The 26,298-nt window shown below is 37.6% G+C and overlaps 2 protein-coding genes across 3 annotated transcripts in view; one reads left to right on the top strand and one right to left on the bottom strand.

Moving 5' to 3' along the window:
* The first annotated feature begins 530 nt into the window (after window positions 1-530).
* LOC115234568 (rab3 GTPase-activating protein catalytic subunit) overlaps window positions 531-26,298 on the top strand; it is a 31,095-nt gene continuing 5,327 nt past the window's right edge. Inside the window, exons 1-6 of one of the 2 annotated variants that reach the window (XM_029805743.1) lie at window positions 531-992; window positions 1,377-1,665; window positions 1,738-1,874; window positions 1,979-2,192; window positions 2,433-2,844; window positions 2,959-3,173. In XM_029805743.1, the coding sequence (XP_029661603.1) occupies window positions 797-992; window positions 1,377-1,665; window positions 1,738-1,874; window positions 1,979-2,192; window positions 2,433-2,844; window positions 2,959-3,173 (1,463 nt within the window). In that variant the 5' untranslated portion in view covers window positions 531-796. The remainder of the gene's footprint in view (window positions 993-1,376; window positions 1,666-1,737; window positions 1,875-1,978; window positions 2,193-2,432; window positions 2,845-2,958; window positions 3,174-26,298) is intronic. The other variant, XM_029805745.1, reaches the window with a different exon arrangement.
* On the bottom strand, window positions 3,180-26,192 carry LOC115234569. Its single transcript, XM_029805746.1, is given in 8 exon segments — window positions 3,180-4,315; window positions 4,421-4,594; window positions 4,788-5,220; window positions 5,334-5,899; window positions 6,912-7,227; window positions 7,519-7,550; window positions 7,553-8,368; window positions 25,923-26,192. Coding segments are annotated over 8 exon segments (2,625 nt in total). The 5' UTR covers window positions 25,927-26,192; the 3' UTR covers window positions 3,180-4,031.

Below are 26,298 nucleotides of genomic sequence, written 5' to 3' on the forward strand. Positions count from 1 at the left end.
TATTGTCGCATCGAGAGAGATATGATGGATCGTTCGTCTTGTATAATAATTAGACTAATTAGACATATAGAGTGTCTATGTAACCAATTTGCATGTTAATATATTTCTCAAATTTGCAATTTCATTAATTTTATATACCTGCGTTGGTTTATGCCCTCTTTGCTTTTACGATCACGGTTATGTGTCCGTTCTTTAAAATAAATAAATCATAAAAATGTATTATATACACAGTATATATATCTGAATATATTATAACTATATAGCTGCTTTAGTTTTGATGGCGGACTCTTTAACAATTATATAAATTATATATTGCATTTTATGTTCTATATATTTACATTATCATCCTGTTATCACTGTGTGTGTCTTCTCTATGTTCTGTCTTTTTATTATATTCTCCCACAATCTATGAATCTTTGAATTCGAAATAAGTTTTGTGTACTCTGCGCAAGATGTCGCGATCTGCTGGAGATAGATTTATGCGCCATCTATGAGGAAAAGAGTGAAACGCGAAGGCGATCAGCTGAGGCGACCAGCTCACATCAGTTGTGGAAATGTCAAATGCATATGTACAAAGTTGAAGTGTTTATTGTCTAATAGAAAAAAAGAATTTTAAAAAATACCTGTGAAATCTTTTAAACTGACATTAGAGTTTATGTCTTGTGAAAAAAGCGGGACAGAAAACTGGTAAAGTGATACTGCTTTCTCGTAAGAATAGATATCTATGAAGATAGAGATATAGAATCGCGACACGAGTGTACATTGCCTCTTTGGATTGGAAATCGCGTCTGCGAAAATGAATCATGTGGAAATCGAGGATTTCTATCATCACGATTTCACCACTGTTTCCGAGTGGGAGGTGTTCATCGCACGGCTCGAGGAAATCATGCACGAATGGAAACTGTCCCATGCAAGGATCGCGGGCCCCCTCAAATCGGGGGACTTTCTCAACTGTCAATGGCACGAGGCCTCGGAGAAAATAAATTTTGCAGGTTCACGCTTAACAGATATTTTACTTAAAACTTTTTCAACATTTAAGAACTCGAAAACTTATATCATGGTATATATAAAGTTGAATGCGATGTTCAGTATCGGATATAATAAACAATTAACAGACATTTGATAAGGGAAAAGTTCCTGATAAAGAAATATCGATTCTGCATTTATCATACAAATTGCAGCTAAAAGAAATATAATATTTGTGTGGGATTATCTTGTATAGAGATATGAGATAAGTGGAGCTGATGATTACATTGATTTTTAAATTTGTGGATTACATATACCATGATTTTAATTTCTATGTGCTATATTACGATGCAAATCTTACAAATGTTATCTTTCTCTGGATTTTTTGTTGACATTTACATATATTTCAGATGTTGAATTTTTGCTGAAACATTACAAGCTAAAGAAGGAGGATGAAGAGGAGGATATGACAAATTCTCAGGAGGAAAATGACGAGGAATGGATACAGTGTCAAAAAGATGCGTTGGATATATCGAATGATTTTGTGAGACTTAATGATAATTGCATGGAAATAGCTCGTTATTATGGTATTCGAGAATTCCTCGTTTTAATACCAGCTCGAAAAGCAAGTTTAACGGACGAGACACGGATCAAAATTCTGCTCAGTTCATTGACAATTGCAGCTAACAATGCGAATTGGTAAGCATAGTCGATTTGCGACATGAAAACTATTTCTGATGCAGGAATCTTTACTGTTTCTGTATATTTTAGTTACATTCCCGCGTTGGTGCAGGTGCAGGAACTTTGGCAGAAAATGTATCTCGGATGCTGCGCTGGTAAAGGAACTTGCGTGAATCTCGATATGGTGCATCTAAAAAAAGTTCCGTCACATTGCAAATATCTCACTGGTATGCATCTTTTATATTTTAATTAAATCTAAATAATACGAAATTTGTCTTGTAACTAAAATATGTTTAGATATAAAAGTTTTACAAAAAGATATTATTTACAGGTTTACTTGCCCTTTTCAAGCAGAAGATAGGAGAGGGCTGTGGGGTAAAGCTTGATTCCATAATGGTATCAGTTAGGTTCTCCTACTTGTTGAAGGATTGGACTAACAGTATATGGACACAGGAACCTCCAGATTTTGATTTTATGCAGGGGGAAACGTTAGGCGTAGCTGAATTGGGTAAACTTCCCTTTGGAGCGACCTTCGATCCTGTCGGGTACTTAAACTTAACATGTTTATTGTCATCAGAGGCATAGCAATAAAGAAAGCGATTTTTTTTTACCTGGCAAGTAAAGGTATAGTTAATAATTGTTAACAGAAAGAAGATAATTTTATTTTTCTAAAAATGAATAAGTTTTGCTTTTGAACTCAAGAAAAGTCAGCTATGCCCTTGATTATTTATCATAAAACATTTTAATTTATATCCGAAATATATCTTATTTTACAACATTTTCAGAGAACTTCATTTATTCACCACGTGGCCGGAAATGTCGGATAATGTGGTTGTGGATAGCGAAGGATATTCGGATCTCGACCCACAACTCGCTCCCGAGTGGTCGGTACAAGTAAAAATGGTGACTTTACCGGCTTGTCTACTTGGCGAATATATGACGGACTTTCTGCACCTGTGTAACAATCAAAAAACTATGGTGGAGCTGCTGGGCGAGAACGCATCTTATATCTACGACGACCAAATGCTGAGCTCGGCCTTCAACATACTCACTGAATCTAGAATACCCACGATTTCGACGGTAGTAGGCAGGACGAGCTCGAAGAAGAATAAGAATGTCGAAGGTCCAATCTCGGAGGAGATATTGTTGCCTATACTTTACTTCCTCTTTCCGGACGCGGATGATACTTCGGTACGTGTACGTAATATCGTTAAAGCTTCAACGTTTTATTTTAGATGAACAGTTTTCATATAAAAAAAAGATTCATATGTATAAACGTAATTAATAATCGCAGATTGAAAAACCTTGCAGAAGTTTCCCTACAACGACATCACCACATGCAACGTAGAGGACGATCAATGGAAGGGCGTGAAGACCTGTACGATGGACAGCTTGGTATGGCGTTTGTCGGTCGTTGCGGCGCATTGCACGCATAATCTTGGCGGCGTGACAGCCCTGGCTCAGTTCTGGCACGAGTTCGTGCAGGAGATCAGATTCCGTTGGGAGAGAAGCATCCTGATACCGGGGTGAGTAGTGAAGTAATTTCTTTATTCGTCATTAGTACGCCGGACGAGTCGTTCTCGTCATCGATGCGCGCACATGCGAATACACGTGCGAATACACTGTTATAAAAGGTAGACTTTACAGAGAGCTTTATAAAGTCTCTCATTTTGCATCCCTCTCGTATTTCCACTCGTTCAGAGGGATCGAGCGACGTGGAGTTTTCACGATATATTAGTTCGTTTGATCGTGGTAGCGCTTCTCTCTAGAGACGGACACTTCGATTGCAGTCTTTGAATAATAGAATCGTAAAGTCCGTCGCGTTACGATAAGAATCTGAAAATTGTGCATTCAAGCAAGCCGAAAAAGACACTCTCGGCTTGTTCGCTTCAACGATTTGGTAATTAAAAGTATTATCTTACATAAAACTGCTTAGAACTACACAAGGACATATATCTAAGGCCGTTTCTCAACCTAATACTCCCAAATCGCACTGGTTGCACGTATTTGCACAAATATTACACGTTAATGCCTGCCGCGTCATGTTAGCATCGACCGTGATCGAAGCCGGTAAGTTTTGAATGTGCCAAAAAAAGATTCTTTTATCACATCGAATATATCAGATCTCTCAGAAAAAAAAAGTTAAATTCAGTCATATAAATATTGTGACGAATATTTTCTAAAATAAAACATTCGACGCATTCGAGACTCTTTTCTCCTCGATCGAAACTATTGTCAAGATTACCTAGATTATGCTCAGCATCGCTTCAGCTTAAAAGCGAATCGCACGAGCGAGAAGCATGGTCTGTCAAAAGGACTGGATATTCTATTTGAACACGCTTGAGCAAGAATGAACGATGAGATAATGTTGAGGCCACTGAATTTTAGAGCGGTACGAGGCCGCTCCTCGTAGTTGGATTGCGGGCCATGTAGATGTCCATGTCGTGGTCGGTCCAGTTGTTCTCATCGTAGTTGTTGAGAGTGTGTGTGGAGTCTGCCAGGCTGTACCGGCTACCGGGTCGCGGCGGATTCGATTCGAGATTGCGGTTGCGCGATCGGGGTCGTTGTCGTCTAGCTGATGAGTGTGGCGGCAAGTGGTTGCCGGAGAAGTTCGACCGCGACATCCGGTCCGAGGCGGCCGCCAGCGATTGACGCGATTGTCGTAATTCTGAAATGTAAAACAAAAATACGTCAGTAAGATTCGAAGATTAAAAAAAAAACGCTGATGAATACTACGGGAATAAGTGCGAGGACAGAATGTCAGTAAACCGACCTGGTCTCGTGTTGACGAGGTTGGAGGCCAGCGCGGTATTGGCGAAGTACCGCGTAGAGTTATTGGAGAAACTGTGTTGGGACTGGCCGTCGGCGATCGACCGGGCAGCTTTGCCGCTGTAGTGCCCGATCTGGGAGCGCACGTCGTCGATGCAGGACGCCCTGGTGATCGATCCTGAAATCCATTTCGCGTCACTTACACCTTAGAACAAGATGATTGGCAATCTATACTACCATGCACACAAAAGTACTTGTTCACTTATATTTTTATCTTAAGAAGGATCATACAATAAATAAATACGACCGATAAATCATTTTAAAAATTAAAAAAGAAATAAAGTAGAGACTGTAAATTCTATATAGATCACCTTGTCGATCAATAGGGAAGATCCTCGGCCGCGGTATACTTCTGTTACTATAGGCCGACACTTGGTCCCACTCTTTTTGGGCATTGTAAGCGCTCAGAGTGGCCATCGACGACAACGGTCCGCCGGGGCTGGGCGTTGGACCCACGTTCGAGCAACAGTTGACCGGCAGACCGGCGATCGGACCACCCATCTTCGTCTGATCGATGTTGTGCAGGGTGTGCAGCTTCCGGGCGCGGCGTCGATTCGCTACCACGAAGATGATAACCGCGACGACGATCGTGGCACAGATCGCCGCGCTCGCAGCTATCGTGATCTTGTCCATGTTCGAGGTCGGCGAGTTCTCCGTCCTGACCTCCCGGCATTGATTGTACGGCACATTCGCTGGCGTAATGTTGGTCTCTTCCAGCGAGACCACGCAAACCACGATGCATTCCTAAAATAGCCGCGCGCGTTTAAATCTTAATAAAGATATCGATTTTTCCACCATTTCATTTTTCCATCATTTGTTTGAATATCAATTTCTTGATAATAAGACATATTTTCTACCTGTAAGGGCACGTTCTTGATCTTGAACTCTCGTTCGCTGGCTTCAAGCGGTGGTGCCTGTTTGAAACTGTTATCTCCGAACAAACGATAGATCACTCTAAAGCCCAGAATGTTAGTCGCTTCAGTATCCCAATATATGATGACAGCGTTATCTTGTCTAAGAACATCCTTTACAATAATATTTTCATTCGATTTTGCTTTGTACAACGGCGATCCCAAGACCAATGGCGGTCTCGGTTGATGTTGTTGCATTTGTTCTTGCAACTGCTTCGGCGGCGACGGGGTAGTTCTCACGACCACGACGTTTCCGGTTCGCGCAACGGTCGGTCGAGTCGTTGGGACGAAGGTCGAGGATGGTATCGTTCTCTTCTGCTCGGTCGACAATACTGTCATCGTGGTTGTAGACAATGTACTGGTGATTAGCTCGGTAGTGGAAATACTAGATCGAACAGTTGGAAGATGGCTACTGACATCTCCATCAGCTACCATTTCCGTTGGCTCTTTAGTCTCCACGCTCTCTACCGTTCCGATTCCGATTATCTCAGGTATTTGCTCGCAACTCATGTCTGTAATTGATTTTTATAATCCTTTAAATATATGTAATATTTCTTTACATTGAGTATTAATTTTCTTAGAGTTGACTTTTTGCTTTGTATATATATTATTTATATAAATTAAAGTCAATTTTAAAATTGGAATAATTTAATTTTCTGTGCATTAAGAAAATTAAATTTTCTGGATTAAGAATATTGTAAATTTTCCTGTTAAATTAATTAATTTCCCAAACTAAAAAAAATTATAGCCTGTTCAATTTTTAACTCATTTTTGTTTTAATTAGAAGAATAAAATTTTATTTATCCTTAGAGAGATTTAAGAGAAAATTAAATTCTCAGGACTTGAGAAAATCTGTCAAATTTCAAGCGAACATCGCGCGCAGGATTTACCGTTAGGATCGATATTGTAAAAGCGTTTGTCCTGCAAATGCTGCGGACTACCGCAGAACTGCGGCTTGCGTTCGCGACTGGTGACCTGCAGATCTCGTGTCTTGATCCAATCGACGATCCATCGTAGCCGACAATCGCAGATAAGGAATCGTCCGCTCCTGCGAAATCGAAAAGTAACTTGGATAAAAATTTCACACCCTAAATAAATTATGATTTGAATTAAAAGTTAAATCTTCCCGCAGAGCAAATTAAAAATATACTATATTATTATATTTTATTATATTATTGAAGAATATTTTAATATTTATCGTAATTTATTATAAAGCTTTTTATATACTCTTTTTAGATTTAAATTAATGAAATCTTTTTTAACTTGGTATGTTTTTTAATTCGCGAATCTCGAGTAGCTTGTCTCGTTACAATTTATTGAGAATACTTTACTAAGCATGCATAATATAAAAGTTATATAATATAAAATATATTTATATATAATATATTTTTATATGTTATACATATTTTATATGTTATAATATATATTTTTTATATATGTATAATATATAATAAGAGAAAATTAAATTCTCAGGACTTGAGAAAATCTGTCAAATTTCAAGCGAACATCGCGCGCAGGATTTACCGTTAGGATCGATATTGTAAAAGCGTTTGTCCTGCAAATGCTGCGGACTACCGCAGAACTGCGGCTTGCGTTCGCGACTGGTGACCTGCAGATCTCGTGTCTTGATCCAATCGACGATCCATCGTAGCCGACAATCGCAGATAAGGAATCGTCCGCCCAGGCTTAGGCCGCGCAGGGTACCGTTTAGCCGAGCGAGCGCTTCTTCCGGTACCGTGGACAACGGGTTACCATCGATCGCCAGCAGCGTGATTGACGGGTTCCCTTGAAAGGCGTTGACCGGTAGTTCGGTGATCAAATTGAATCCGATGTCCAGCACCTGGAGAATAGCTCAATCATTTCAAAGGAAATAATATAGCTTGATCGCTACCGTCAAAAAGAAATAGTCAGTACAAGCAGTTACTACCCTTAAAAAGAAGTATGCTAGTAAATCGAGATAGTCAAGATAATTGAGATAACTACGGAAAAAATGCCAACCACCTTTTATATTTTTGAACTGATGAAGAGAAGACTACTAAGCCTTATTAATTTATAATTTTTTGCGTAATTTGTCTTTGAAATTTAAAAACTCCCCGGATTTTAGGATTTTCTACAATTTTTTATTACTTACTCTCAGGTCATGGACGCTGTTGATAGCCGCTNNAGCAGGCTCAGGGAGCTCAGAGTATTCCTGATACCGTAAAACGCCTCCGGGCCGATATTCTGAATCAGATTTCTTTCGAGATTCAATCCCGTGAGGGAATCGAGACCGTCGAAAGCTTTGGTTCCGGATGTGCCCGGAAGTTCGCGTATACTGTTCTGCGATAGATCGAGAAAGGCCAGGGTCTTCAGACCTCTGAGCGCCTCCGGTACCTTCTTCTGTCGCGTTCCCTTGAGGTTGAGATTCTTCAGCGTCCTCTCCAAGCCGCGGAACGATCCCGGGGCGAGAGTGACCTCGTTGTCGGAGAGCTTCAGCGTGATCAGCTTGGTGCCGACGAAGGCGTTGTCGTTGACCCTCGTAATCTTGTTCATCGAGAGGTCGAGCACGGTGAGATTCTTCAGAGTCTTTAAAGTGGCGGCGGGGATCTCCGTGAGCTCGTTATCCTTAAGATTCAAACTTTTCATATAGTGCTCCTGACCCTTGAAAGCTTCCGGCTCGATGCTCATGATGCGACAACCGGACAGCTGCATGTTGTTAATTCTCAGATTGGTGAACGAGTCGTTCCTCAGGACGCCGATCGTACTGTTGTTGATATAGAAGAGATCGATCGATGTCTTGGTGGCATAACGTCGCATCGTCGACAATAGCTGCTCATAATCGACGATGTCGCACTGTACCGAGAGCTCTCCAGCTAGATTGTTGTCGCAGATGCACGAGCTCTCGAGATCCACCACGTGTTGCGCCCATGGGCAGGAAGACGTTGTCGCCGCGGCGACGAGCGCGCTCGCCAGCAGCAGCAACAACTCCTTCGGAATTGCATCTGAATATTGAAATATAAAAAATAATTTTAATAATTTTATAATAATTTTTATTTTAATAATTTATGAAAGGCGAAAATTATATATATTTATTATTTTTACGTAGAGACTCTAATTCTGCGAGTAGCATGGATGTTATTATAACACATGTCATAATACAGATGCAGAGAACGCATCCTCTTAGAGAAACAAGGAGAACAAAAATCAGAAAGAGAATCTCTCGCAACTAGTAGATCTCACGAAATAGATAAACCGATGAATATATATATTTTATTAAATTTTCATATAAATACGAAACATTTAAATCTTAAAGGCAATTATATAACTATAAAGGAAAATTGCTCGCGAAAGAGAGAATTAAACGAATAAATGTAAAAAGATGTTCAATAAAAATGAATTTTTAAATCCATTTCTTAATATATTACGGTGTTTATAAAAATATTCTGAAAAAACAAAAAGATTTATACTGATTGCGAAATGTGACAGAGCAGAATTCAAACCGATAAATGCTGAAAAACGTTACCGAAAAAAAATCGATAATAATTTTAATAGTTTATAAAAGATGAAAATAATATATTATTTGTATATACAGACTACAAAGTTCTGCGAATACTATGGATGTCATTATAACACATGTCATAACACAGATAAATGTAGGGAGCGCATCCTCTTAGAGAAAGCGCCAATTCCTTTGGGCGCGCGTGAGTACATGTGTGATTTCGAAACGTGTCGCAACTCGGCTTGTGCATTCTCGCAATTATGTCGCTTTTCATTATAATGCCTTTCGCGCCTCCCTTCGTGGAGCCTTGGGACAGGCCATTTCACAAACGCGAAATACCATCCGGCCATTCTCGCTCACTGTCAGCATTATATTCTCTTATTTTCCCGCTTTCGTCTGTGTATTCGAAGAAACGGAGCATGCGATTCCGTGTTTTATTTTTTCTTGTAACGTTCTATTAACTTTGAGCCGGTGAAAATTCCACGTAATATTAGCGTCGGAAAATCTTTCGCCTTCATCTGTAAACATTTGGCGTAAACGTTATACATATATTCTTTTCTAAATTGATTTACTCGTACAATCGCGAAATTATAGAGTAGTTAGATTTCTTAGAAGGCGTTGCGTTTTCTTTGCGAGTTTATTATGCCATACACGGTCAATCGTCACGGTAACGACGAGCATGATCCATTTCTCTCCATATACGAGCGAAGGAAATCATTCGTTAGATCGTGCGACAATGAACCTACAGAACCTGCGAGAAGAGAAATCACTATGATACTTCGCATTATAATCGATATCGAAAGACATTTAACACTTAGATGCGCGAATATTATTTGTTATCTGAGTTAACTAAATTTTTCTACATTTTTTTGAAAATTTACAACAGAATAGTTTAAATTTATTTTACACAAATATAAAATAAAATATTTTGATTGATATATTAAACTATAAAGTTTAGAGAGTTTTTAGAAAGCATTTAATGATATCGAAATCGATCGTTATCATAGTTGCATAAATTCTGATCCGAAAAGTTCCCCGTAATCGAACTTTAAGAGAAATCAAACAGTTCAATTTTTTAATGATAACTTGGTGCATAATATAATTACGTAAAATATCTACTAAAAAATACTTCTTACGTAGTAGAAACAGGTTCGGATAAGTCAAGCAGAGAGATTAAATATTGGGAGCCTTATTCTTTTTTCTCTTCTAATTAAATTTATAAATACGAATCAACAATTTTATGTAATTTCTCTTCGCGCCGTGCAATCTGTTTTCGATTTCCGGATTTTTTATTCGTACTATTAATAATAATCACAATAGGTAAATTTTTGAACTGGGCACGTAAAATTTCGAATAGTAAATTTTAATTGAGACACATCAGCTGGAATAGCTGTCACGATCAAAAGCCACAGGAATTCGTGCACCGTAAGGTGCGTGGCTATCGATAGCGAGATCGGGCCGAAGACACGTATCGCGCGTAACACTCCGGCCGTTGACTCGTAACGGGTTCGTTCTATGGGCTTGGGTACGTTCAACGAGGCGTTCTCGAGCGCTGGTTACACCGACTTTTCTTGCACGCAGCGATTTTCCATGGCTATCGTTAAGGTCTTGCAATCGCATATCGCCAATTGGCCCAATAACCTTTCGACAGCCAGAGGCCCTTTTGTAATTTTTTAAAAAAATAATTTTATATATTTACGACAAAATTTTTTAATTAAGCGAATCTCGATTTTACAATCTCTTTCAATTCTATAAAATAATTTCGAAAAAATTAAATAAGAGATGTATATTATTTCTCTCCTCCTATATATGTATAATTTATGAAATATTTTTAATATCTCAATTATATTCGAAGTATATATTTGCGTATCGTTGATTTTTCTTATCGGTTAAAAATCAATTTTTCTTTACGCCGTTTTTCTCGACAGGTCGATGTACCATGCATGCATTATATACATATGGACGATAATGACTGTTTACTACACATACACACAGTATGTTTTGCGCCGCATTTCCGTTTCAACATCTCACAGCATTGCGGCCGGACTTTCCGAGTTTTTCCCGGTCTCACGAGTTTGGTCATGTTAACACGCCCACATCTCGCACGATTTCCCGCGAACGCGTATCGTGCATCATGCGCGGCGTGATTGCAGCGGTGCAATTCGTAATCCTGGACAGGAACGCGAACAAATAGAAGCAAAGTAGGTTGAATCTTCAACGTAAGACATATCATTCGATTGTCGAACGGAAGAAACATCGCGTGTTCGCGATGTTAATCGCTCGAGCAGTCGAGAAAGAATTTGAAGATGCCTTTTCACATTCAACACTCGACTGGGAAGAGTCGACATGAAACAGGCTACACGCACAAACATTTTATTTAAAAATAATAATTTTGTATCGAGAAAGCCACGATGTATCAAGGCCAATAATATTGCGAGAGACAGCGCGGGTGTCGTTCAAAAGAATATTCATAAAGGACGAAGCGCGAATATATTATAATAAAGAATATTCGTTTTCTCTAATAATCCCACGTGAATAAAATTTACAAAGCTAGTTTTTTCTCTAAGATTTTAATTGTCGTTGCTTGCAAAATTTTTTTTTACACGCTGGGAACACTTACCTAAATACGCGAAACTATTTAACCTAGTTTTAATTACACGAGTCTCGTGTAATTAGCGGATAGATTTCTTCACCATATCTCATGGGATCGACTTCCGACTTCGTTCGCCTAAACACGCGCGACTATTATAGGCATAAAATCTGGGAAAATCTGGCTCACCTTTCACGTTTTTCACGCTCGCCGCCACGATATCGCGAGACTTCCGGATTACAAAGGGTTCGTGATAGCCGTATCACCTACATCGCCAGTATGCGGCTATAATGCGCGTTCCCGACGTTCGAGGTCGACGAAAGGAACAACACGCGGACCTTTCACTCACGATCTGATTGTTTTCGCGTAAATACGTAAACGTGCTCTTTTCCGATAAACGAGGATATCGCGCCGTTCGGACGCTCGTTTCCTTCCTTCGTCGCGTGAAAAATGGCTTGGCGAGCCCCCCCGGCATGGGAAAAAATATTACGTGATCAATAGAAATACCGATGAGTAATATCGAGTAAAATATACCATTATACTTGTGAGCATAAAGCAAAGAATATTTGAGATTTAAATTCCCAGAGGATGTAACTTATTTAAAAATAAGTATAAAACTCTCTCTCGCTATGAAAGCAGACTATTATGAGCGCAGAGTGCTAGTGCGAACTAATTCATTAATTACACAATTCATCCTGTTATTCTCTCTATTATTTGAGAGATATCTTGCGTAATAGTCCGAATATTTTTATAATTATGGAATTTTAATTCTGCATAATTCTCACCTGGAATAAAATATGGTCTCATTATAATAAAAACCCGTTAATGTTAAAAGCGCAGGAAAATCATTTAATACTCTTCGCAATGTGTTATTTTGCGTTTCGAATGGAAATCCTTGTAGAATTAATTTGATAAACATTGAGTTTTTCACTAATTCGAATAATCGTCAAATAGTAAGATCCTTGTCATTTCTTATTTTTATTTATTTTTATTATCGATTTAATTGGGGGTTTTTTCGATGTGTGACGAAAATTATTAATTACATATAACATAATATATTATTTTACACATATGTGTGACATTATTTTGCGCATGTGATGCTACTTTTTTACTCGTAATTTGATAATTGCAATTAAAATTAAAATTCTAGTAGAGAGACTTCAATGATGTGTGATTTATCATATATGAAAATCCTGCGCTTGTAGCAATCTTATAAGGAATTTTCAGAGCGCAATGGGCGATTCGGATTTCCGTATCTACTAGAAAAAGGAAAGACTGAGAACGAGTGAGCGCGTGTAATGAATTAATTAAACTGGCCATCGTTACGGCGCTGGATCTCGGAACACTTGGTAATGGGAGCACGCTGCTAGTTAGCGCGGCGCACTTTATTATCGTTAACTATAAAGCGCGGAACTCGTTATTAATCATTATTCACTATGACGAATGATTCGCGCGAAAAAATGCATGGAAGATTTATCTCGATGTGTATATATATTGCGGAAGATCGAGAAGCAATTCCGATAAGTTTCCGGTCAAATCGAAGCCTAATAGATATCTTTCGTCTAATTCCGAGATTAACTATAAATCGAATTAATTGAGGAATATTCCTGTACTAAATTTTGTTAAAGCGCTAGGTAGTACGTAGTTGTCGAGATTTAATTTTAATGGTTAAATTTTGGAATTATTGGAAAATATTTTTAATTTAATATGTTTTTTTAACGATATACGTACACTGTGCACTCGCGCGCGTACAATGCACTCGTTTTTTATATTCTGGAGATAATCTTAAGAATATCGCCTAATTACGTGGTCAAACCGTTGGAATAATTAAATCGTAACTGGCTCAATTAGTGCTTCTACCGCACCGGCAATTGGTGATCGGTATAAACGTTATCAGAGTATGACTGAACGATCATTTTCCACTTCCTGATGTTAATGACCTTATGTACGATGCCACCGGTGACAGATAGAAAAGCTTAATCATTTGATATTTTTCAATGATGATCATAACAATCGAAATGCTCTCTGCATCGTATATTCTTTCAAAAATCTTTTCCATGTAGATATATATTTTGTTGACTTTTTTTGACTTTATGAATTAGAGAGTACTTCTAATAAATAATAATAATGTAATTAATTAAAAAGAGATTGTAATTTTTTGGGAGTTTCTCGTGCAATCGTATATTATGAAACTACCGAAATTGTCATTCTTAAAACATCGAGTGAATCGCGATCGCGTGCGCGTGTATCGACATGAAGAGATTATCAGACTGTAACAATACAGGATTACCGGTATCTGCCTCGTAAGAGACCTTGACTGTGCCAACTCGACTCGCTGATGATCATCTGATAGAATGATGAATAATCAAGATCTGCGATATTAATTTTTTAATCAAGAATTGTATAAGATTATCATTTTTAATTGCGGTTATAATGTGAAAAATATCATAGAATTATAAAAATAAAAATATTTTACGCGAATAATTGTGCAATTTGAAGAAAAAAACATTTTTCATCGAAATATATTTTTTCTTCCTAGAATATATATTAAAATTATATTACTGTGAACATATAGTTCCTATGAAAATACACTACGTTATTCTTTCGAACCAAAATGATTAATTTGATGAATATTGGGCTAACGGATCAGACCTCCCTAAATGGCGATGCTTCTTCTTCGCATGACAGTGTGATTAGTCATTGGGCGAAAGACCTCTCATAGCTGTCCCTGGAGAACCTGTCGGTTGATTATACAGTGTTACGACATCCATCGGGCGGGCGAGACCGGTCGATTGGATAACCTTTCACCGAAGAATGCGACCGATTGTAAGGAGAAATCGCAGGGAAACACGACGCACACCTGGACACGCGGATCCGGCAAGGGCGAACATCGTCCTCGATTATCGTATTGGTTTGCCAGGCAGGTTAAAGGAAAGGCGGTAAATCAAAGTGTGAGGAAAGAATTATGTCGCGACAATCTTATTTTAATTTTTTAAATGTCAATTTATATCAGAAACTTAAAATTATATTAAAAAATCTATACACGAGAAATTCACCCAACTGGAAAATTGAGTTCTAAAATTTTGTGCCCCAGCTTTTATATTTATTTTTACTTATGATATTTATAATTATATCAATTTTAAAATATAACTTTTATTTATAATTGCCTCTCTTGATTATATCTATATTTTTTAATTATTTGTAATAATTATAAATTTCGATTTTTCTCTCTCCAGATACACGAAAGAATCTATCCGCGAGATATTTATCGACGCATATAAAACACGAAAGATTCTCTCTCGCAACTTGTCAATAAGATACGTTTCCTTCCGACCGATTCGCGTTCTCGACGATTTTGGATTGATATGGTTTTTCATAAACCGGCATTTCCGGCGTGGCGCGTGCAAAACGCGTGCAGGGTGCACACACACACACCCAGGCACGTGTATAACGAGCTCATGCACCTATATACTCGCGAAGGAATCTGATCCTTTCACTTTCGTTCTCTTTCGGCTTTCCGTTTCTTTCATTCTCTATCTTTCTTCCTCTTTCTGTACTTCTATCTCTCCCGCCCCTCACATTTTGCATGACGGATACATTATTGGTCAAGATTTATGCGGGATACGGAGATTAGAATGTTGCGATATATTATAGTAATCAATGGTTGGCGAAGGTGTCAATGTTTGGTCCAAGACAAACGATCGGTTCCCACGATTAATACGTCGCATTTTTCTCTATATCGAATAATGCACGTAACGCTTTCTCTGCAATGCGATGCATATCTTTCAAAACAATCGAAATAGCGAACAATTACAATCTGCAAGCCAGTGTTTTCCTTTACGAAGTGACAGAAATTAGTCATTGTTCGATCTGTAATCTGTATGAATAACGTTCTAGATTTTACGACAGATATGTGAATATTAGTAGAGAATACTGCGATATCAACTAATATTCTCTTCATTTAGCAATATATTTTTTTCCACTGATAATTTTTTTCACTTTTTGAAATTCTTTTTTTAGTTCAAAATTATATATTTTGCAATGAGATTTAAAAATAAACATTTTTAAAGAAACCAATCAGAAGATAATTTCACAAAAATTGGTTTAATTTTTCTATAATTTGATTGTTTTAAAAATACGTAGCTACGATAACAAATACACGCACACAAACATGTGGGAAATACGAAAGAATAAGAAAGTTCATATCGAAATGCGAAAGTGTGAAATCGATTCCTGCAGTTCATCTAATTATTAAAGACGCTATCGCGGAATCGCATTGAATTAAGCAAATACGGAGAAAGTACTATAGTACTACGCCTACTTTACATCTGTGCTCTAATTTAGAGTGCTGCAATCGTGCGTAAACGCAACGTTAAAACCGTTTCTCTTGCGTCTCGTATTTTATCTCGCGAAAGCTGAAAGCGTTCCGTCTGAAAAGGAAAACACGCCGATAAAACGGCATCACCCTTATATTAGGTCTACCGGAAAGTTCTGTCCGTTTTTGGAATAAAACAAAATACAAATTTTTATTACCGTCAATAAACTTTATTAAATAATGTAATTGCCATTATTCGGAGAAGTATTGTCAGCAACTGGATAATTTAAATACAGAAGTCCAAGAAAAGAGGCCGGCGATGTCCAATAGGAAGAACATCATACTGCATCATGATAATGCCAGGCCACATGCTGCTTTGGATACTCGTCAAAAAATTGCAGAACTAGGCTGGGAAATTCTGTCGCATCCACCATATTCCCCGGACTTAGCACCCACCGACTATCACTTGTTTTTGTCCTTACAAAATTTTTTGAGGGGCAAAAAATTCAAAAATGAAGAATAAATAAAGTTTATTGACGGTAATAAAAATTTGTATTTTGTTTTATTCCAAAAACGGACAGAACTTTCCGGTAGACCTGATATATCAGCCGTTAATTTTCTGGCGATGTGTATCGCAATGATAGTAACGGACATAAAATTTTCCATAAGCCGTTCCTCTGTAAATGCTAATTAAATTAAGATTTATTCAATCCTCCATCTCTTCTTACTTTCGCTAGAAAAAGAAGGAGCATCGATTAATCTCAGTTACTTTGGAACAATATTAAAGTTAATAAGTTGTATCCTTTAAAATTCCTAAAAATTATAATTGCAAATAATAGCTTGTGCGTATTTCTCTCAAGTCGTCGTTTTTTGTCGTCATTTACGATCGTTTGACATTTGCGAGTGACGCATCCTTCGTTGACGCAAAAATTCCACGAGCCGACTTCGAGTTGAATAGAATCCTGTTAATAACATTTCACGCCTTCTACCGCGCCTTTCTTCGCGTAGTGTTTTCGCGTTTTACCAACAAATGCATACAAGATCCTGGACAAGAGATCGCGACGTATTAATCCGCTTGTCGTTTCTGCCCGCGAGAGGCTAAATGTCCACTTTAAAGGTCTCAAAGAGTCGCTCTCCAGAGACCAGCACAACACTCGAGAGAACAGATCTGTCTGTACTTGACCCATCTGCCAGCTCTTTCATAAAGAGACATCTCAACTTGAAACTAGACGAGAGTTTATGTAAATAATAATAGCGAAAATAAAAAAGCGATACAAGAGAGCGAGATCTCTTATGAATCGACATCGAGTCAGGATTAATCGGGATTTAACTTGGATGTAATACACGTCATTGCATTTAACTCGAGACATCCTCCGGCATTCTTATCCTCGATGCTTATCTCTCGTACTTCCACATAGAATTTTTATATGCATTCTGGCCACGGCTGCTTTACGACCCGCCGAACTTTCCATATGCCTGTAACGGTCCGCGCTACCAGTCGGCACAGTATGCCAACCGTCTATCTAAGTACTGTTACCTGCTCCATCTCGTAGGACGCACATATACGCAGCCAACGGACCGGCGAATAACCAGGAGTTCCTTCGAGCGAATCGCGCCGCGATTATAACACGTGCTATTCCTCCTCAATAAGTGCATCGTGTCGATCGTTTAGCAGGACCAATCGCAAATCGCTCGAGAATAATCCAGTCATTATCGAATCTCTGGCGGAGTCGTATTAAATTAATGTCAGTTAAAATATGTACAAATTATTATAACATATATGGAATATTATATCAGGAATAGATTTCGAAATTTGAACGATAAGATATATACAAGATATTAAAAACAAACTATTCAATATTTATATGGTAGGTAAGACACGCCATACTGAGTAAAAAAACCTTAGTAAATATAGATTGAAAGCTCAATCGTTTTTGAGATATAAACATTTTTGTATGTTAGCGTCATGATTGATTTATTGGCTTCTATGTCGCATGCGATGTTTACCTCAGTGTTTATAAACCGCGTTTACCACAGTGTTTATAAATCTGAATGTCCTCATTCAATTTCCATACATACTCCATAACAGAAGATTTCATCGGCAATCAGTCAGTTGTCATCAACCGATGATTGCGGATCTTTGCGATTCGCAAGAAGATACCAAGCGTGTATGGAAATTCAAGGAGGACATGTGGATCTTCTGTTTTTTTCAGTCTTTTTTTTCCTCAGTATGGTGTGTCCTATCTACCACATAAATATCGATTGGTTTTTTTGACACTCTGTATATTAAAAATCCAATTCTTGATATTAAGTCTCAACATGCATTCAATTTACACATATATCAAAATAAAAACAACGTATATTTATAAGAAATGCAGTTATTATGGCTTTGTAATTTCCAACGCGTCTCGATGGAAGTAGTTTTATTTTCAGAGCGATTCACGTAAAATCTTGATTCTCCGCAATGCCTTTGTTTATTCTAAACACCTCAATTATGCGGATCGCACACGGCGAAAGTTCTCGCTATTTTTACGAGATATATATATGTGGTATATACTTAGCGGTCAATTGAAAAATTATCCGCGTGTTCCAGTTTCGCTTCCGTAAATCCGCGATATTTTAGACATAACGTAACTCGCTCGTCGTCGATTAAGTCGCCAGATAAATAAAGAAAAAGCGGATTCGCTGCTGCTTTATACATCTTATTTGCGAACGAGTGTACAAAACGACGTCATTGTCGGCTGTCTTTTCTTCAAATGTCTCGTAGAAAAAGAACAAACGGCTCTCGCGCGAAATCGCGGCTGATCGCTATCGACCGCGGCGATTAACATTTCACGGCCTCCGGCTCAGAAAAAGACAATGTCGCGAATTTTTTTTTCGTATGGATTGTTCTGCGAGCAAAAAGCGGAGACGTGCCGAAGAAGGAATAACTGAATAACTCCGGATCGATCGCTCGATGTAATGATTCTCGACATACGGCGATTCACTTTTGATAGACTCAATTAATTCATATGGATATCGATTAATCAAATTTGATTCAAATCATGATAATAAATCGAAAGTAGTGCACGGAAAACTACGAAACTACGAAAACTATGAATACTCAAAGTGGCTTATTTTAGCAATTTCGGAGCTAAGTAACTTTAAGCAACAATTGTACTGTCGCGACGAATTGGGGACTCCATTACCGAGAGAAAAATACGTACGCATTACGCAGCTTACGCAGCAAACGACGCAGTGGGACACGTTATGTGACGGTTTGTTCTGCTCGGTGGAACATATCGCTTCAGAGCTTCGAGCATCGATCATCGTACACCGATGATCATCGCGTTACGGCCGGCTGCGCTCGATCGACGCTCGCTTTTCTCTCGAGAATGCTCGTCTTGATTCTAATGCTCTTTTTTTCGATCATCTTTGACCGCGCGGTTTTTCCCCCCGCGCTCGATCCGAGAGAAGAGGAATAATCGGCTGGCTTTCTCGCCGCCTTCGTGCTTCCGTAGAATATTTTTCCGATGACTCGATTCAGAAATTAGAACGTGGAACTTTGAAATCTAATCTGAATTGTATTAATTAACATAGAAAAGCAAAAAAAGGTATACATTAACATATATTATTATTGTGAAAATATCTTTTGCCTTAATAAAATAAGTGAAAAAGTATAAAAATCTTATAAAAATGCTGTCATGAATTAATAATAACGAGACAGCGAGTTTTTGTAATCTTTAAGGTTTTAAGTTTTATGAAAAATGAGGTATAATTAATATATACACACACACTCATATATATATATGTATGTATATAATATATTTATGTATGAAAATACAACGCCGCTGTTAAATTTTACATTAATATTAATGCCAGAAATACTACTGTCCAGTTATGTTTACAAACATGTAACATGTTGTCTCGATTCATCATTCTACACTTCTACAGTAAGCTTTCGCAAGATGGGAGAGATTGTCCTGAAGCCTGATAGAATGATGTTCACGTTTCGTGTTTCTCAACAACTTCTTAATTTCACAATGTCGAATCGCGCAGGTACACACAGCGACTTCGATACTAGAAACAGTGACATATGAATAAGTTCTATCGTTGAAATATTGTTTTGTAATACATACGGACACTATTATTCGCTTCCTCGAAGCTCTTTTTATTAGTTTGTTTATTATTTTCGGAGCCTATTGTTTATATCTATCGTTGAAGTTTTGCTCTCTCTTTTTCTCTCTCTTTCTCTGTCGTCGTTCAGAACGTCTCTCCCGGGAATTTCGACATTCCGGTGTTTTTCGACGATTTCGCGACAACAATGCGTCATTCATATGAAATCGTTATGTTTAGAAGTCGGCTAATTTTGAAGGTATATTTCGGATGGTTGATTTATCGACGAGATAACGGCCAATAATTAAGGCTGGCTTGTGTAATATAACGAATAAACATTAGCAGCCGTACACGCCGCCACTTTAGATAATCGTGTCAGAATCGATTTACGTATGAAAATTTCGAAAGAGAGTTTATTTGGAAAAAAAAAAACTCCAATGTATAAATTTTTGTACGACAGCATTTTTATACGATATATAAGAAATGATTATATTCATTTCGACGAATTAAATATTGTGTAAAGGATAGAATCTTCTATCTATCAGCTAATCTCGCGTTAATTATGTTTTAATAGAAACTTAATGAGGGATTTTGTGATCGAAATATTTGAAAGTTTAGAATTAAATTCTAAGCTCACCGAAGCGTCTGCATCTGAGAAATCCTATTTGATAGTTATCTAATACGGTTAAAGGAAAGCGCGGTTTCAGACGAATAATGCGTACATATGTAACTTGCGATTTCTTTAACAATGATAGCTTGCAAAATAACTAGTCTACTCTGCTCCCCCACTGACCTCGCGCGTAAATTCACCGAGAGAGATAAATAACGTCTTTTCACATACTTTGTCAGTTTTACGGAAAAGATTTCGCCCGCCGAATTGCGTTACGCGATGCTTCACTTTATATCGCGTACCGTGAGAACCGTCGCACAATACTGAGGTGGGCCCGAGTAGCACAATAGCGGGGAAACGTTAGCCAGCACCGATCTTTTCAACCCGTTAATTACCGACTTGAAAATCCGCCACCGCCGCCGAAATACAAAGTAAATCTTTCCGTTCGCGTGGAACAGAAATGCGTCGCCAAGCGGCGAATTTGTGCTCCGAAATCGATTCCAACCCGGCATTCAAGTCTCCGAGACGTGCGTGTTGTACTGGGTGCTTTGAAATAATCGGACATGCCTTTTGTTAACTTCAACATTTTCGGAAACGTTCCTTGCGATGACAATAATCTCACACTTCTTCCAATTTAAATAAGCAGAAAGAAATATTGTACATCTAAATTATGATTTAAAATTAAATTTAAACGGAAATCAATTATATATTCTAATATATCTCGCGCGCAAGAAATACGGGATTTATTTGCTAAATCAAATTTCGAGAGGGCGAGTACGATGGCGGGTAAATGTCGATCGATTCGTGACCGGAACACTTATTGGGCGACAGGTGCCTCGACGGTGCCTGCGACGGAAGTCAAGAAGTGGTTCCGGAAATGAGAGCCGCGACGTTAACTCAGTTTCTCTTGGCCTCTGGGATGTAGGTCGCACCGGGTTACAGTCTGAGGGTCTCCCCATGCTGGGACAATCTCGACGGAGATAATCTCGAGATAATCTCGTCGACTCCGACTTTTCTCGACTCTTGCGTCTCGCGCGTCGATTTTATTTTGTCTAACAAATTTTATGTGGGATGGAAAATAGATATGAAAATTGGCGCGTATGAGATGATCGGTTGTTATTGATCGGCATCTAGGATATGATAATAATAATGTTATATAACGATGATATTGTATAATATAGAATGTAATAAGTGTAATATAATAATCGCGCGTTTAGAGATTTTTAATGAAATGTAGTGAGAATTTTATCTCGCCGCCTTTATTTATTGTTTTACAACGAAAAAGAAATTCCTACGCGAAGAGCTTTACGTTAAACAATTCGATTCTTTGCGGTTTCCTGCGGAATGAAGTATGCGAGAAACGTGACCATGGGCACGATCGTGCCGTCCACCGATGCACGTGCCTTTCTAAAACGTAAGCCTCATTGCAGCCGGTCACTGTTCGAAGGGTTCCTTTGCGGATAAAACTAACGAAGACCGCAATTGCAAAGCCGGCTCTTGCCACGCAATCATAAAACGCAACGTAAACCAAGTGCGCGTATGCTCATATTACCTGTCCCGGAATTATTGATTCCTTTTGTAAGGATTTTTGGCCATCTTATAGTTTTCTTAAACTATAAAATCGAAAAAAGTCTATTATGTTCATAAAAATTATTTTAATAATTTTAATAATTTTGATTTTATAATCGCGTATATTTATGTACAAACAAGATATATTTTAGAAAATTTTGGAATGTGCGTCAATGTTTTGAAAATCTTTTACACACACAATAATTGTATCATTCAAAATTTTTTCTAGCATCCGATTGTTATCATTTATATACATTATTTGGAGATATTAATCGGAGTACTTGGTCCGTATTAATTTAAATCGTCGCTAATACGCCGATCGGAATTATCAAAGTGTCACGATCTGTGACGTGAAAAAAGCTAGCGCGAGTTATCAAATGTACACCTTAACCGCGTAAGTAGCAGGTACAGAACAATAGAGTTCACTAATTGCAATTGGCGTAAAAGAGTGCCGCGGCTTGTTAAAAAGCGCTAACGCTAGTTGACATCAGTTCTCGCGATAACGACGACTGCTTCCCTCCGATGATTTACGATTTAAGTCACAACGCTATACATATTATACACATATATTGAAAGTATGTGTGTTTAATTCAATTATACTTTTCAAGATTTTATGAAAATTTTATAAGCGATAATTATGCGTGGTATATTTTATCGTGATTTATAAATATAAATCCTTTAATTATATTTGTTAATCTTTTCTTAAATCAGGCATGAATTAATCAATATAAAAATATTTTCTATTATGTTAATATATGCCATTCGAATGTAGCCCTCTTTTATCTTTACTTCATTAATGAGAGATGGCTGATAAAAGATATTTCTGTGAACAATTCAATTAATGCGCTTCAAGTCTCGCGATCGCGGCGGATTCAGCCGGCGTCTGTAGAAGTGCAAGTAATGGAAGGGGGATGATGCAGGAACCGAGGCAGGAGAGCATCATGGTCCGATGGTCACGACTCTCGGACAAACGGACCACCATACCATCACCATGTTCGTTGGTCGGTTCGCGGGTAAATCTCGGCAATTTCTCCCGTAATGGTTGCCAGACTGGACGCCATTAGCATACGCCCTGATTTTTCTCGTCAGACCGACCGTGACGGTTAACGCTTTGCTTGCGTTCGCATGCGATCCGAAAAGTCATTCCGGTGCGTTGAACCGGAAGTGGACTATCGCGACAATTCAAACGTTTGGTCGATGAAATTTGTGAAACGAAAGTGTTCGGGGCGCTTCAATAACGCGCATTACTTCCTGTAATTTCCATAAATTACTTGCATTAGGAAATATACATATGTATACTATTTCACGGAAGAGTACGCGCGAATGCTTGAATAAAAATCTTTCGATAATTTCTTTGAATATATTGTATGCACTTTGCGATTCCGTTCTTCTCGAACTCTCTACATAAATAATTTTTTTTTTCAGAATTATATTTAATAATTAATTAAATATAAAGAGAGAGAGATCGGACTTTCAAGTAATTAAATATCAAAATTATTTTTAATTTAACTGAACGTTCTCTACTTAAAAATAATTAACCGCATGATTATTTTAAACTTTATCAAACGTTCTACTTAAAAATAATTAACGATCATAATTGTTTTAAAATGATCCATTTGTTAAATATCCAAGACTTCAGAAGATATCAGAAACCGCGAGAACAATATATGTCAATTGTGCATATTTTAAGACATTTCTAATCTTAATCGCGAGCAATGTTATCAGAGTTATCAAAGCAAATGTACATTTTCCATACCCGTATTTAATTCGCTCGCAACGTGTCATTATATAAAAAGTAATATTCTCCGATCTACTTACGCAATGCTTGCGTAACATTGTTACTCGCGCAAAACGATTCCAGTAATAATTTAGCAATAACGGACAGAGGATATGCAATCTATGAGAAATACTACTCGATTTTTTTTATTCTTGTTGCTTTTATTCGCCTTCCTATCTTTGCACTTCTTTCCAGCTTCTTTTATCGTGCCTATAAATTTTACACTTATTATCCTTTCCTTTCGATATCGCATCTAAAGACGCGAATACGCGATATCATTCCTGATCACTTAGTCGATCGGGCGGAAATAAAAATGCATAAACTCTCTCTTGGAAGCTCGGATTGCTTCATACGTTTATGCAAAGTATAGGATATTGTCGCGATAAACCTGCATCATTCATCATCTCTTAATATTAAAGAATTCCACGCGTTTCCTGTGGCTTCATATAAATTACGCTATCGACTTTTCAATCTATCGTGACGCAACGTAATTCATTTCTTAAATCAATGATCTTTGAAGATCATGATTGATGATTTACAACCTGTTCATAATTTCGCGACTTTGTCCATTCATTTTTGCGACGCTTTTAAATGATCAAAGATATTGAAGAAAATTGAGAAGCAAGAACGAAGTAAAGTTCAAATTTATGTAAAGTTCACTTTTATATAATAGTATCTGAACTAGATCTTACAAATTATAATCTTTTTTTATCTTTTTCATGCATCAAATATTTCAATTTACAAATTAAACAAGAAACTTTATACTTTAAATTACTTTAATCATAAAAAATTTAATGTTTCATATTTGTCTATTTTTATATAATATTAAGATTATATTATTTCTTTCTGGTCAAAAGATTTATGTTTTATATTTCTTCATGGACTCGAATGAATTATCTTGTTCTAAAAGGATCTTTGGCTTTGCGCTTTGTAAAGGGTTAAGAACGCGTATGTGAACTTTTCACGTTCGAGCGTAGCACAAACTATTCGATATCCCTGTCTGGTTATGGGAGGTACCAGTACATCGTGTATCTATAGTGCGGTTCAAGGTCGGACGGTGTACGTTGAAGACGATAGCCGTAAGATACGCGCGTAGGTGCATTAACCCTTCGAAGAGTCCGCCGCCACGCGACGTGGCTATAGTTCAACAAAGAGTATGCTGGCGTTTGTGAAACAAGCCGGATAAACGAATATTTTTATAGCTGAGAGGCAAAAGAAAGTAGATCCAATGTTATCACCTTTCGACATATTTATCATGTATGAGAAAAATAAGTCAGAAAATTTTTTAAAAGAATATATAATTATTTGAAAAAAATGTAGTAATGCAATAAAAAGATTTATGTTACAACAAAAAATTCTTATCATTTGGATAAACAAATTTTATCTCATAGAAAAAAAATTGTTTAAGCAACCAATTTATTTCGCGTTTTTTTTTTTTTTTTATTTATTTGGCTAAATATATATAAACATGTATTTATTTTTAATTTAATTTGATAATAAGTGAGTGTGCATAATTCTGGAATCTTTATTCCGATAAACCGAGAGTTTTTGTACTTAATTGTGTCACTTCTATAAATTTATTTGGCCCGGTGCCTCGAGGTAATTCGATGAGAGGTACTTAATTCTCTTGGTATGTGTTGAGCCAACTAATAATACCGTTAGGTGACTATTAACGAGCTAAGAAAATTCGGAATATAAATGATCGATGGATTTTTTGTAATCCTTCGTTGCGTATGATTCAATTCTTATTTTGTTTAAAAATAGTATAAGATTCTGCTAAAATTAAGTGCAAGGAAATGTTTATATGGCTATGGCAATATATACATGAGTCATTTTAATAATTTTTCTCTGAAATTATATTCATATAAAAAATCATACTATTACACTGTAAACACAGCACAATTTTTCCTTCAGAATTCAAACATTTTCCAAAGTTCGAAACACTATAATGCCGTAATAATATCAAACGGTCTTGAAAATGCTGAGAGTTTTGCGAAGAAAATAATAAACAGATTTATATCTCTCCATAAAGTTGCGAATTCAGATGCAGACACATCGTACGAAACGCTCTTTTATTAAAAAAGAAATAATCACTACTCACTCATAGCTGATTATGTCGTCCTCTACGAGCGAGCAGTCTGGGCCATGGTGCGCCGACGAGGAAGTTTGGCCGCACTTCGTAGGGAATGCACCTGAGCGCTCGCGGGCGTTCCTTTCGACCCTTCGGAAAGGCAGAATGTAGGCGTAATAACCGGAATCTACGGAATGCGGTTGCAATCACGTCTATGAACCGATCATATCCCGCTCAAAAAAAAAAAAAAAAAGGAAAATATATTTAAAAAAATATAGAGAAAAAACGAAGAGGGAGAAAGGGAAATCCGATTATGCACTCCGCGGTGAACTTCCGACGCGAGCGCGGATATGGAAGACGAGGTGCTCGACTTGTCTCTTCACCGTTAGCTCGGCCGCCGCATCGC

Source organism: Formica exsecta, unplaced genomic scaffold (assembly GCF_003651465.1).
Source record: "Formica exsecta isolate Colony F162 unplaced genomic scaffold, ASM365146v1 scaffold20, whole genome shotgun sequence".
Classification (NCBI taxonomy): Eukaryota; Metazoa; Arthropoda; class Insecta; order Hymenoptera; family Formicidae; genus Formica; species Formica exsecta.